This window comes from Drosophila suzukii, assembly GCF_043229965.1.
Source record: "Drosophila suzukii chromosome 2 unlocalized genomic scaffold, CBGP_Dsuzu_IsoJpt1.0 scf_2c, whole genome shotgun sequence".
In the NCBI taxonomy this organism is placed as follows: domain Eukaryota; kingdom Metazoa; phylum Arthropoda; class Insecta; order Diptera; family Drosophilidae; genus Drosophila; species Drosophila suzukii.
This window is the reverse complement of record NW_027255896.1, coordinates 27,920,461-27,935,445: the sequence shown is the minus strand read 5'-3', so window position 1 is coordinate 27,935,445 and position 14,985 is coordinate 27,920,461. Positions and strand designations below refer to the sequence as shown.

At 37.5% G+C, this 14,985-nt stretch overlaps 1 protein-coding gene across 2 annotated transcripts in view; it reads right to left on the bottom strand.

Annotated features, from left to right (window-relative positions):
* DIP-lambda (Dpr-interacting protein lambda) overlaps positions 1-14,985 on the bottom strand; it is a 1,126,682-nt gene that overhangs the window by 972,649 nt on the left and 139,048 nt on the right. For both annotated transcript variants that reach the window (XR_011605241.1, XM_070998417.1), the window contains exon 2: positions 701-819. Coding sequence is in view for 1 of the 2 variants with exons in the window: in XM_070998417.1 (XP_070854518.1) it covers positions 701-819 (119 nt within the window). In the remaining variant the exon portion in view is untranslated. The remainder of the gene's footprint in view (positions 1-700; positions 820-14,985) is intronic.

The window sequence follows — 14,985 nt, the reverse complement described above, 5'->3', positions numbered from 1 at the left end:
GCATCGATGAACAGCAGCTCCCAAAAGTGTGCAATACTTTGCAAGCTGTGCCGATTCGAAGCTGCGAGCTTTTCGTCCGCCACTCTCTAAATCCAGCTATATACGCAGGTGTTTTAGAACCCTGTCACATAGCTGTTCAGGGCTTGTTGCATGTTTCACATCGCTAAAACTACAACTGCAACTACAACATTTACCTCCGACGAAATGCACTCAAGGGAGTCTGCCGATAAAGACGATGGATGAGTTCATCAGTCCCGGGTTTTTTGGACTTATTGTGGCCACGGGTGGGGGTGCCTTTAATGGCAGAGCCAGGAAAGTGCCAGACCTTTCGATAGGTTACCATTCGCGGTGGTACCTCGGCAGGTGGCCGACAATTGACGGCTGTTCCTGCGGAGCGGCACTTCCACACCCTTACAGAATCACAACACAACAACCTTCAGGAGGAGGTTGGAATATATATATGTGTATTTCGGGTTCACCGTAGTGCGATTAGGGCTGCCTTGGCCGGCCTGCTACAAACTTAACATGTCTTCAGCTAAAAATCGCAGAAGAAAGCATAAATTTGTGGAGCCCAACTTTGTGAATATTTTTTTGTGTTCATATTAAACTTATTATTATTAGGTGTTCTCGACTAAGTCAATTCTCATGTTTTTTTATTTAAATTTTTTAAAAAAGTCAACTTGGATATGTTTTTACTTACCCGATATGGACCCAAATTGTCCACAACACAAGTGAATGATATGTCACGCCCTATTGGTATTGTTATGTTACTCAACTTCGCCAAAAACTCTGGGCCTATTTCATCTGACTCGCTGTTACCTAAAAAAGAATTATTAAAAATTAATATTTAAAGAGTTTGAAGCCTTATCTCAGCAAAATTGGCACATGTGCAATACTGTTTGGTATTTAGGTGGAATAACTTAAAACTAGTGTGAGAAGTTGAATAATTAGCGCCAGCAATAATACACGTCTGTTGCCATACACACTGGAAGTAAACGCATAGAAACGGAAAGAAGAATGTGAACGAGATAGTGCAGAAATATAGTCTGGAGAATAAGAGTTGGAGAAAGAGAGATTGGAGAGTGTAAGGGCAGAGCGAGACGGAAAGCAGGAGAAAGCTGGTGGTAATATCCAAGAAAATAATGAAATATTCGGAAAACCATTTCAAAATGAAGCTGTTTGGCCCGACTTCGGGTATTTTTCACACTACTTTGGGCATCCGCTGCGTTTAAGCTTTTTCGGCATAGTCTGCCAGGCTATTGAAACTTCGGATGAAGTCTAACGCCCACAAACCGCCCACAATTTTCATACTAGATACAAAATTTTAACTGAAATGTTTTGGTCTTGTCAATACCTATCGATTGATCCAAAAAAAAATTGCCACGCCCACTCTTACGCCAATAACGCTTAAATCTTTCTACCGCCGGTAGGTGGCGGATTTCAATCTCGCTTTGCTGCTTGCATATCTCCACTTCCCTTTGGTCCCTTTAGCTGGGTAACGGGTATCTAATAGTCGCGGTACTCGACTATAGCGTTCTTCCTTGTTTTTATACCCGTTACTCGTAGAGTAAAAGGGCATACTAGATTCGTCGGAAAGTATGTAACTATACAAGCTACAATACTGGGATTAGGCATGCAGATTCCTTAGATCCCTGCGCAGCACAAGTTTGTTACGCAAATATGCCCGCCCACTCTAACGCCCACAAGCCGCCCAAGCCTGTGGCGCCCGCAATTTTCTGAAATGTATTGTTCCCATCAATACCTATCGATGGATCCAAAAAAAAGTTTGCCACGCCCACTCTAACGCCCATAACGCTTAAATCTGTCTACCACCCACATTACCATATATTAAGATCACGGGTAAGTGGCGCATTTCAATCTCGCTTTGCTGCTTGCATATATCCTTTTCTTTTTGGTCCCATTAGCTGGGTAACGGGTATCTGATAGTCGAGGTACTCGACTATTGGGTTTTTCCTTGTTTTTAATTTCTAAATATCTAGCTAAAATCTCATGGTATGGTTTAAATAGAAGTCCACGTTCTTTTGCTTATGGGACTTGAAAATTTGCATTTTAAGGTCTTAAGAAGTCACCCTTTATTGAGGAATCATTCGCTGAAACCTTCCTTAAGATTTCGGGAGCAACTTTTTGTTGCTGACTGCTCCCCTCACGCGGTTTTCCGACTGGCGATTAAGACAAGATTTGCATTGCGGCTTGTATACGTTAGCTGCCCCAGCAACCATAACAAAAGACAAGTCGATCTGCCAGACAATTTTCCCAGCTGTGGCCTTCAACATCACAATTCCAACAAATAAACTTGGATGATCCTTGCCGAAAGGCAGCCACTTCAGATTCAAGAAAGGCTTCCTCATCAGTTTCGTCGTTGGATTCTTCTACGGCGTATACCTGCCGGCGGTAAGCTATAGGTAACTTTGGCATTTGGTTTTGAATTGTAGCTGAGTTCTTTGGCAAGAGATTCTTGCATCTGTACTAGCTTTTGTAGGTTAGTGATTGAGTGGATTGGCTGGTATAGTAACTGTTGAGTTAGCCAATCCATCCAATCCAGCGGCTTTCAGGCTGAAAGTTTTTTTTAAGGATTTCTTATACCTCTTCATCATCCATCTTAGCTGAATTTTTGTCAAGTAGTGACACAACAGCGGCGTAAAAGACAGCGAACGGCTCTCCGTGTTTATGTTTTCTTGATCGAATACGTTCTTTGCTCACAAAATCTGACGTGAAGTCTTTATATTGTAGCCTTAGGGCTATACAGAAATTGGACCAATCTACGTGTGATACTTGACTATGATACCTCCAAAACCAATCTCTTGCTTGAACTGTCATTAAAATATGCAGGTGTTTGCACGTTGCCGGAAAGTCATTATCAGTCGTAGCATCAGTGAGAATTTTTACTCTGTAAATGAATTGCTCCACCTTAATACCCCCTGGACCACCATCCAACTGAATATTCCAGTTTTTAATCAAACTACTCGTGGATACCATAGGTTGGGCTGGGATAGGGACAGGTTGTAAAGGTGATCCTCCCATATTTGACTGAGATTTAATCCTTAAGTTCGACATAACTCGTTTCACAGTTTCTTCGATCATATTCTGTATTGCGTGGTTTTCGGGATCGGTTCTAGGTTGAGAATTGTTTTGACGGGCTGGACGACCTCTTCGCCTCCGATCTTGCCCAGGATCTGCATAATTAGTGCTTTGAGTAGTGTCTAGTCTTTGCAAATTTGGCGGATCTTGTGAGGGTATATTTGGTATGCCATTTTGGAGCTGTACCTATGGATGACTCCTGGCATAATTCCGTGAAATCCTATGATTGGGATCCCCTATGGAAACTATTGGAGTCGCTGCAAATTGTGAAGTTGTTGCTACTTCTAGTCTGCTGGGGGAAGCCCTTCCAACAACAAGCTTCAGGACTTGAGTGTTAATAAGTTGCACACAGTTTTGACACTTTTTATGAGTAACAGACCAGGTTTCTAAGCACGTCTTGGGAAAAATGTGTTGTCAATTAATTATCATAACCTGACAACATATCATACAATTACTTCCTGCTGGCTGTACTCTAAAGGCATTGTTACAGTTTATGTTTTCTACATTTTTCCGGTGACAATGGTGGGAGACTTAGCTTGTCACAATTCAATTAGTGTGTTGCTTACTAAAAGAATATAATTATTTTTGATTAAACTATCAAAGATAAAAGGGGGCCCAAATATTCTTTAAGTCCGATAAACTCGTACGGTTTGGTATCAATATTCCATATGCGGAAATTTCCATAGTTCCTACAACCTTCCAACATTAATCTCAACTCAAAAAGCTTACAAAAACCGTAATTTTCTATTTATGGCCTCAGACTTCTACTCCTAAATTCAAATAAGTAATATTTGACAACTTTTTTCAGTGCTCTGTGATTTTTGTAAATTTGTCATTAATATCTGTGATACTGGTGCCTTGCTTTGTGATTAAGTCCAACATAGCCAGCTGTGCTTGTGATTTAAATCGTCTGTTTATGTTTAGTTGTCTACTTTATTGTAGAAATTTTAACAAAACCTAACTCTGTGCATTTTGTTATTGTAACTTCTGTACGCTGTGGTGCATTTGTTTCAATAGCTTTTGTTGTTGTTTCCCACAAATTTCTTGTAATCTCTCTCCCGTTTCTTGTCGTCTAAACTGTTGTCGTGTATATTTTGTTTGTATTTCACAAGCCACGCTCAGTCGACAGCCACTCTTTCGCGCTCTCGCAGTCTCTACGCGCTCTTATACTTTTGTGTTCTTGTGTGTCTACATTTTTATTGTTTGATTCCAGTGTCAAATTAAGTGAGGTATTTATAATTCTTTTGATTCTTTGGTATTATAAATAACTTATTTTCTTGAATTTAAATGCCTAAAAATGGGTCTTTTTTGTTCCAAAAAGATTGTCAGTTTGGATCGTCACGTAATGACGTTTTTAATTACTGTCGTCTCTGCAACATAGATATACATCCGAAATGTACTGGACTTGATGGCAGAATAAAAGACTCTATTGATCTGCGTGTTGGTTTTTCGTGGACTTGTGCCTCATGCGTTGAGATAGACCGTGATTTGGATGGCTATGTGACGCTGACCAATGATCGTTTTATGAAACGGTTTGATAAACTTATGAGCGTAGGTGCTGATTTCAAAGAGTTTAGGGCTGACCTTGATAGTAAATAAGTGTCAGTAGGGTCACCTAAACGCAAAAAGACCGATCCTTTAAAATATGTTGAAATAAAGGCATCAGTTCCAAATCCCAACATAGCTTCAAATATTTTTACCCGATCTTACCCACCCACTGGCGCTGGGGGGTCTAAATCTTCACTGCCATAGGTACAAAAAGCTCTGGAGGAGTACCTGTTTCTGCTAGTCAGCCCAAGGGGTGAAACCCTACGCAGCTTTCTGTGCCTACAAGTGAAATAAGCTCTATAGGAGGTCCTGGTCTCGATAATCAGACGAATGATGTTCAGATTGTTGGTGGCGGAAGAAAGAGACTCTCGATTATTCCATATAGAAAGCAATTATTTGTGTTTCGTTTAACACCTTAAATCACATCTGCAGTTGTTTTGGAATTTATACACCAGGAATTCCCATCTCAAAAACATCACAGTGGAGGGGTTTAATTTTTCATATGTTTGTAGGATATCTTTATTTAAAATATTTTCTCCTCCTGAAGTATTTGATGTACTTAATTCTAAAAGTTTTTGGCTTAATGATGAATTGGTCATTAAAGAATTTGTTCCAAACAGACGGAGAACTAATAGTAGGCATTCCACGACAGTACCTGCGCCAAAAAATTGAGCAGTTTATTTTTGCCCTATCAAAATGCTAGGTGACTTAATATGAAGCCTTTTCTGCCTTTTCTGAAGAAATTCTGGCCTTTTCTGAGACATGGCTGAAACCGGAGATATCAGATGCTGATTGCCGTTACATCTACTTTGAAATCGGAGAGAATATACTTTCTTTATCCCAATGACATAGAATTCGTTGGTTTTAAAGTTTCTTTGAAATCTTTTTCTATTTATGTAACTTGTTCTTACATTTTACCTGGATCCGACTTAACAATTTAAGAGCAACATTTGTATGCAATAAAAACTGTTCTATCTCATCTTTCCGAAAGGGATCTTTTGATTATTTTGGGTGATTTCGATATCCCTGATATTTCTTGGTCCCCATCCACTGACTCACTTGTCTCTACCCCCTTTATCTGTCCATGACTTCGTTGACGGTCTGTTAGAATTATCAGTACAGCAAGTTAGCTTTATACGTAATTCATTAAACAGACAATTAGATATTGTATTTGGTTTAGATCCGTCTGAAGTCACGGTATCTAGAATTGACCCACTAGTTGTGCCAGAAGACAGGTATCATTTCACATTGGAACAATTTGTCTTCCCTGCGTTGATACCCTCTCTCCTTTACTTTCTCCGACTAAAAGAAGTTGCTTTCGTAAATGTGACTTTAATAAACTTAACAACATGATTTTACAATATAACTGGACAAATTTATATAATTGCTTGGATATTGAAAATGCTGCGGAACTTTTTTATAGTGTCCTAAACTAGTTTTTCTGTGAATGTGTTCCTGATAGTTTTTCTCGTAAGTTTATTAATGAGTTGCAAAGACTTAGAAACCTTAAAACAAACTTCTATAAAAAGTACAAAAAGTCGGGTAGGCCATCCGATTTTTCAAGATTGTTTGTGCCTAACCGAAATAGACACTCGCAAGCCGATCGCGTCGCGTCAATGGTAACGATGGTTACTGCGATGCCGGACCACAGGCGCTGCTGAGCTGCGCTGAGGTTGAGCTAACATGGTTAGCTGCTAGTTGAGATAGTGTATTACGGGCCCTATTCCCAGAGGTAGGAAGTAGAACCGCGGAGTTATGAGTGGCGTTGATAACTGATTTATTCTTCATTTGATACCTTTTTATATACTACTTCGAACACGGAAGTTTAGTGTAATGATTAGAGAAGTAAGCTTCTAAGGTCAGGGAATTTTGATTATGGTAGCAGTTGCGTAGTTGGGTCGGCTGACACTGTAAAATGTGCTGTATAATATGCTGATCAGAAATTCTCATCTGCAGTGGGTGCTACTGAGCTCCTGGTACTGTTTCCAACTTGGCTTCTGCTTGATTTGTTGGGTGTGGTCTTGTTGAGCACCCTTGGGTGCGAACAAAGATATGTGGTGGCTCGTACTAATTTTAATGTACTTAACAGTCATTGCTATTCCATGTATTTGAACCTATGTAAATTTGAATTTTCAAAGGATCCGAGGCAGTTTTATAACTTTGTTAATGCTAAGCGTAAGTCTTCAGCATTGCCATCATCAGTACGATTAAACTCTATTGAGGCATCTACGGAAATTACAGATTTATTTGCTGAATTCTTCCAATCTACTTATAGTTTTGTTTCTTGGTCTAATTCTAGCTACCCTAACCACTTAAACAGGGCAAATTGTATTTTTATACCCGTTACTCGTAGAGTAAAAGGGTATACTAGATTCGTCGGAAAGTATGTAACAGGCAGAAGGAAGCGTTTCCGACCCCACAGAGTATGTATATTCTTGATCAGGATCACTAGCCGAGTCGATCTAGCCATGTCCGTCTGTCCGTCTGTCTGTCCGGATGAAGAGTGCCACGCCCACAAACCGCCCAAAACTGTGGCTCCTACAGTTTTGATGCTAGAATAAAAATTTTAACTGAAATGTTTTGTTCTCATCAATACCTATCGATTGACCCAAAAAAAAATTGCCACGCCCACTTTAACGCCCACAAACCGCGAAAACCTGTGACGCCCACAATTTTCATGCTAGATAAAAAATTTAACTGAAATGTATTGGTCTCGTCAATACCTATCGATTGATTGCCACGCCCACTCTAACGCCCATAACGCTTAAATCTGTATACCGCCGCTAGGTGGCGCGTTTTAATCTCGCTTTTCTGCTTGCATATCTCCATTTAGCTGAGTAACGGGTATCTGATAGTCGAGGTACTCGACTATAGCGTTCTTCCTTGTTTCTCCTGTAATCACCGAAAGTTCTCTCTTAAGTGATTTAGAAACTATAACGCCAACCTATTCTCCGGGGCCAGATGGACTTCCTGGGTGTGTTCTTAAGTTTTGTGCCCGAACTATTTGTAAACCCATTCTTAAACTTTTCCATTTGTCTATCTCATCATCTGTTTTTCCTACTATCTGGAAAGATTCTTTTATTATTCCACTCCACAAAAAGGGTGCGAAGGTTAGTGTTCAGAACTATAGAGGAATCTCCAAATTGTCTGCAATTCCTAAAACATTTGAACGCATTATTACCTCTTAGTTGCAACATTTGTGCTCCTCTTTAATATCGCCGTGTCAACATGGTTTTGTTAAGCGTAGATCGACCACCACAAACGTGCTCGAATTGACATCTTTTGCACTAGATGGATATTCAAATTAGATCAGCTCGGGTTTCCGAATAATCTGGTAACTTGGACTTCAAGTTATTTGAATGGTAGATCTCAGAAACTTTTATTCAAAAACACTGTATCCAAGATGAGTAACGTGACATCTGGAGTGCCTCAGGGCAGTCATTTAGGCCCCTTGCTGTTTACTCTGTTTATAAATGATCTTCCCTCTATCGTAACTCACTCTCGTATACCAATGTATGCTGATGATGTTAAGCTTTGTTTATTGTTATGTTTAGTTCTCCTAGATCCTAAACTTAAGTTTGACTCCCACATAACTTCTACTGTAAAAAAGCTATGAGTGTTCTTGGGTTTATAAAGCGTTGCTCTAAGGAATTTGATGATCCATACACTACCAAATTATTATTTATTATTTTATTTTATTTTATTAATTTAGAATACTGCTCTTCCGTTTAGAGTATTTATTTATTTATTTATTTATTTATTTATATCCTAGCGCTACAAGTGCAAACTTATAATTATCGGGCTAGTCACATTGAGTTGATATTTTATATTATTATTATTTTTAAGTTATTAAAACAATTTCTCTCGCTTTTAATTAATATTAATGACTAACATCAAATTTTCGTAGTTTCTTAGTTACAATTATTATTGTTTTTAAAATATATATATTTTTATTTTTTTATTTTTGTTTTGTTTTTTTTTTTGTTTTATTTAATTTCATTTAATTTTTATACTTATGTGTACTGGTATTTTAAAAGTTCTTTAACTTTATTGTAAAATTGAGTTGCGCTCCTAATTGTTTTGTATTGGTGCGGTAGATTGTTCCATAGCCGGATACCATTTAGGAAAAATTGCCTTCTCGAACACAGTGTTTGTATTCGAGGGCATATGTAATTTTTGGTTCTTACAGATGTGGCTGGGGTAAGTTTATTGAAAAGATATTTATACCCGTTACCGTAAAAGGGTATACTAGATTCGTCGGAAAGTATGTAACAGGCAGAAGGAAGCGTTTCCGACCCCATAAAGTATATATATTCTTGATCAGGATCACTAGCCGAGTCTAGAATAAAATTTTTAACTGAACTGTAATGCTCTCATCAATACCTATCGATTGACCCAAAAAAAAGTTTGCCACGCCCACCCTAACGCCCATAAAATGCCCACAAACTTCAAAAAATCGTAAATATGAACGTGGATATCTCGGAAACTATCAAAGATAGAGAATTGGGATTTCAGATTTAGATTCCGTAGCCTTATACGCAGCGCAAGTTTGTCACGCGAATATGCTACGCCCACTCTAACGCCCACAAAGTGCGAAAGCCTGTGACGCCCACAATTTTTTTTGCTAGATAACAAATTTTAACTGAAATGTATTGGTCTCGTCAGTACCTATCGATTGGTCCAAAAAAAAATTTGCCACGCCCACTCTAACGCCCATAACGCTTAAATCTGTATACCGCCGGTAGGTGGCGCATTTTAATCTCGCTTTGCTACTTGCATATCTCTATTTAGCTGAGTAACGGGTATCTGATAGTCGAGGTACTCGACTATAGCGTTCTTCCTTGTTTGGTTCTCCACTCGTCACTATTTTGTGAAAGAAGATTAAAATTCTGAGATCGATCCAGGAGGTCAAGTTAAGGTCAAGTATTTTATATGTCAGTTCTGATACATGGTCAAAACGTCTTAAGTTAAACACATAACGGACAACTGAATTAAAAGCTACAGTTAATGTACGCAAAGCCCGCGCATCACAATTTTCAAAAATTTCTATGCCGTAAAAGAGAGTGGGCAGGAGGATAACTTTGGCGATTAAAAGTCTAACTTCCTCAGTTAAGAACGATTTAGAGAATGAAAATTTTCTCAGCAGAGCATGTGTACGCCCTGTCGCTTTGACTATATGGTTGCTCCATGATAAAGTATTGTTAAATGTTATGCCTAGATTAACTGCATTCACTTCATAGCTTATCGGCGTATGGTTTATATATAATTTTTGGAGTGAAAGTGTTGAAAGTTGCATTTTACCAATTACCAAGCACTTCGATTTTTTAGGATTTATACCCAAGCCATTTTCCTTTGCCCATTTTTCAATTAGCCACAACATTTTATTACTTATACGTACACAGTCATGTATTTCAGTTACGGGTGCCTAGCACAGATCCCTGTGGCACTCCCCTGGATAAGTTCCGGAGAGAAGAAACTTGCGTTCCAGAGACGACTGCTTGAAACCTATTCGTTAAGTACGACCTAATAAGCTTCGTCGCATTAGTTGAGAAATTAAACATATTCCTAAGCTTGGTACAGAGAATGTTATGATTCACAGAATCAAAAGCCTTGCTGTGGTCAAGGAGCGTCAAAAACGTTACGCAGTTACTGTCCAGTTCTTGTCTTATATCCTCTACAATATTAGTGATTGCAGTAATGCAACTCCTTTTTTTACGGAATCCTGATTGTTTTTCGTCAAGTAGAGAATTATTAGCTAAGTATAGTTGAATCTGTGAGGACATAAGGTTTTCAAAGACTTTTGATAGAAAAGGTAATATTGAAATAGGTCTATAGTCATTGTTTGGCTTAGGAATTAAGAAAATTTTGGCGTTTTTCCATATTAACGGAAATGAAGACGTTGTAATAGCCGTGTTAAAAATATATGTAACATGGGGCAACATTAAGGGGAGCAAAAGCTTAACAAATTTTGGACTCATATTATCGAGACCAACAGCATCGGACTTGACATGCAGAGTACTAGCTAGGACATCACTTTGGTTTATAGATATAAAGCTAAAACTATTATCACAGAGGTGTTGAGTATTCAGGTACGGATTGCATGTTGCTTCAGGTACATCTATTTCCCAAATCTTTTTGTTTATTAATTCGACATCCACCTCAGGCTCTGTCTGTTGCTTACATTTTCCAATACCTAACCGTTTTAGTTTGTTCCATCTGTTTTTTGAGTTAACACAATTATTAAATTGTATGTTATAATGCTCTTTCTTTGCTGATTTTATCTTTTTGTTTACTTTTACCCTAGCCTCTTTGTATTGTTTTCGAAATTCATCAGTTTTGTACCGCTTCCACCGGAGGTAAGCTACATCTCGTTGACGGGTTAGGTTTTTAATTTCACTACTGAACCATGGATTTTGCATTGGCTTAATCACCTTGGTCCCTAGGGACACAAACTTGTTGAACAAATACTGGACATTGTTGGTTAAAACCTCTAATTGACAATCTACATGACGAAGATGGTAAATACATGACCAGTCACAACACAAAAATTCCGTTTTTAATTCATTATAGTTTATATTTTTGTAATCTCTATACGTAAAAGAATTGATTTTGCTGTCAAAGGTCAAGTCGTATGTTAAAAATATTAGGCCATGTCTGGAGAAGGCTGGTACACAAACCTGGTCATAATGTATGATTTTGCTACACAGAGAAAAAAACGGAACAATACCCGTTTGATATTGTCTCCTCAATTTTCACATATCAATTTTTTCATATCAAAATGATTCGAATTCATATCAATTTGATACGAAATCATATCAACTTCAAATGTTAATATAAATCCGTATCATAATGATATGAATTCGAATCATTTTGATAAGATTTCATATCAAACGTAATATCGAAAAGTCTTCGAAAAAATAGTATGACTATAAATTTGTCCTTTTTGTGTATATTCTGTGTACAACGGTATAATTACGCTTTGTATGCGGTGGTCCCACTTTTATTTACTGCGTCAATTTTAGTGTAAAACGTGACAAAAGAAAAGTTTAAGGTGTTTATAAATGTAATTACTTGGTAAGTATGTATAATTTTAACTAAATTACTTTATTTGTGCATTAGTTTGACGAAGTACCATGGAGGATCCACTTTTGCTTCAATTCCTAACGGACCACGAGGTCAATTTGGTTGTGCTTGACCTGCTTTTAGGTTTTTATAAATCAACATATGTGCACATATATATACATGTGTGCACATATATATATACACATGTGTAAGCCATTATTAGTTGAGACTTATTTTTGCAATATATTCCTAGAGTGTGGATACAACTACGAAAGGCTGCAGTACATTAGTGCTTCAGATCTTGATTTAATATTTTCCAAGAGAGAACATCTTGGTCTAAAATCCGAGTTCCGCGAGAAGCTCCAAAAACGGAAGCGAGCACAAGTAAGTTTAATTTTTAATATTTTCATAGCAGGTTGTAATAATTTCAAATTTTAGGACATTGATGTCTGCGCAGGGGATACGACACCAACATATAAAGAAAAGGTGACATCACAACAAAAGAATTTTTTGTGAGCAGCTTAAATGAGCATTACCAATCCTATGAAATTGGCTCACTTATAAATAATACTAATATAATAAATATTAACGAATTTGAAGGCCCAATTCATGTATATTACACACCAACTGGTCTTAAAATGATAAGAAGAAAAATATTTTAGTTTATTTAATTATGACAAGTAATTTTAGGTTACAATTATTTTTTATATGTAACATAAGACTTTGAATGAAAATAAATTTTAAATAAAACTACAAATTTGTTTCTCTCAATAAAATTATTTTAATAAAAAGCTGGGTATGAGTTAAGTGTCGAATTGATTTGACAAAATATCAGTTTGATATGAAAGCATATCAGTTTGATGTGAAAGCATATCAGTTTGATATGAAAGCATATCAGTTTGATATGAAAGCATATCAGTTTGATATGAAAGCATATCAGTTTGATATGAAAGCATATCAGTTGGATATTAAAAAATACCACAATTCGGTCACAACTTTGATATGTGCTCATATCAATCTGGTATGAAAAATACCAAATTGACATGTTCGAAAATATCAATGTCATATGTTCGAAAATATGAATATGATATGGCAACATAAGGGATCAAAATTCATATGAAAAAATACCCGATTGATGACCAGTTTTGGTATTTTTTTTTCTCTGTGTAGGGTCATTGATAAGAAATAAGTCAAGTAATGTATCACAGTGGCTGCTATCGTGCGTGGGAATCGTTTCGTTTACGGAAAACAAGCCTAGGGATTTAAAGTTATCTACGAGATGACTTTCTGACAATAGGTTGCTGTTAAAATCACCTGCCAATATGATGTCAGTGTACTCCAACGAAATGTCTGAAACAACATTAAGTAATGACCCGTAGTCAATTGTCCGATTCGGTCTATATATGCAGCCTAGAAGGGTTCTTCCATGGGATTTATTGGGAAGTTCTAATAGAATGTATTCGATAGTACTGTCACTTGGCTGTTTAAGTACCACTTTACATTTCAGTATATAGCAACACCTCCTGCATGACCAGTACGGTCGGACCGATAAACATTAAAGCCTTCACAAATAATAGACGAATCACATAGATCATTTACAAACCACGTCTCAGACACACATGTCACATCGACATTAGACTGAGTGAAAAGGAATCTAAACTCATCAATCTTCTTTAGCAAACTTTGTGCATTTAAGTGAACAATTTTTAGACCAATTTTATAACTACTTATAGTTTTTATCATGGCACTAGCTATGGAACAAACTTCCTCATCCTGCATTGTTGTTATCAATGATTATTAGGGGCGCAATCTCAATATTCAATGCGTATCTTATACATTTCTTAAAGTAAACTAGTTTTAAACCTATCTTAATTAAGATAATACGATTTATACGCTTAAGAACGAAAGCTATCAGCTTCAGGTCCAGCCGAAGCGTTAGTGAGAGATGTAGAAAGTGGATCAGGCGAAAGATTAATGGACGAAAGTTCCTCCATACTGTTAATGCAACAGACACCCTCTCTTCGAGTGCAGCGTACGTGCACAAGGCCGCGCCGTGTAAAGACAGCCGTAAGGATTTTATGTTTTTTTCATACGCATTGCCACTTTAAAGATGAGATAAAGCTCTTTTAACAATTGCTCATTAATATAAATTAACGCTAAATTAACGATTCCTGAGCTTCTTACGCAGCGCAAGTTTTTTTCAGCAGAGTGCCACGCCCACTCTAACGCCCACAAACCGCCCAAAACTGTGGCTCCTACAGTTTTGATGCTAGAATAAAAATTTTAACTGAAATGTATTGTTTTCATCAATACCTATCGATTGACCTAAAAAAAGGTTTGCCACGCCCACTTTAACGATCACAAACCGCCCAAACCTGTGACGCCCACAATTTTCATGCTAGATAAAAAATTTTAACTGAAATGTATTGCTCTCGTCAATACCTATCGATTGTTAAAAAAAAATTGCCACGCCCTCTCTAACGCCCATAACGCTTAAATTTGTCTACCGCCGGTAGGTGCAGCATTTTAATCTCGCTCTGTATCTGATAGTCGAGGTACTCGACTATAGCGTTCTTCCTTGTTTCTCCTGTAATTTCTGAAAGTTCTCTCTTAAGTGATTTAGAAACTATAACGTCAAACTATTCTCCGGGGCCAGATGGACTCCCTGGGTGTGTTCTTAAGTTTTGTGCCCGAACTATTTGTAAACCCATTCTTAATCCTTTTCAGTTGTCGATCTCATCATCTGTTTTTCCCACTATCTGGAAAGATTCTTTTATTATTCCACTTTACAAAAAGGGTGCGAAGGTTAATGTTCAGAACTATAGAGGAATCTCCAAATTGTCTGCTATTCCTAAAACATTTGAACTCATTATTATCTCTCAGTTGCAACATGGCGTGTCAACATGGTTTTGTTAAGCGAAGATCGACCACCACTAACCTGCTCGAATTGACATCTTTTGTACTAGATGGATTTAACAAAAAATTGCAGAAAGACGTTATATATACAGATTTTAGTAAAGCCTTTGACTCTATAAACCACTCTCTTCTTTTATTCAAATTAGATCTGCTCGGGTTTCCGAATAATCTTTTAACTTGGATGGTAGATCCCAGAGGGTTTTATTCAAAAACGATGTTTCCAAGTTGATCAACGTGACATCTGGAGTCCCTCAGGGCAGTCATTTAGGCCCTTTGCTGTTTACTCTGTTTATAAATGATCTTCTCTATCATAACTCACTCTCGTGTACTAATGTATGCTGATGATGTTAAGCTTTGTTT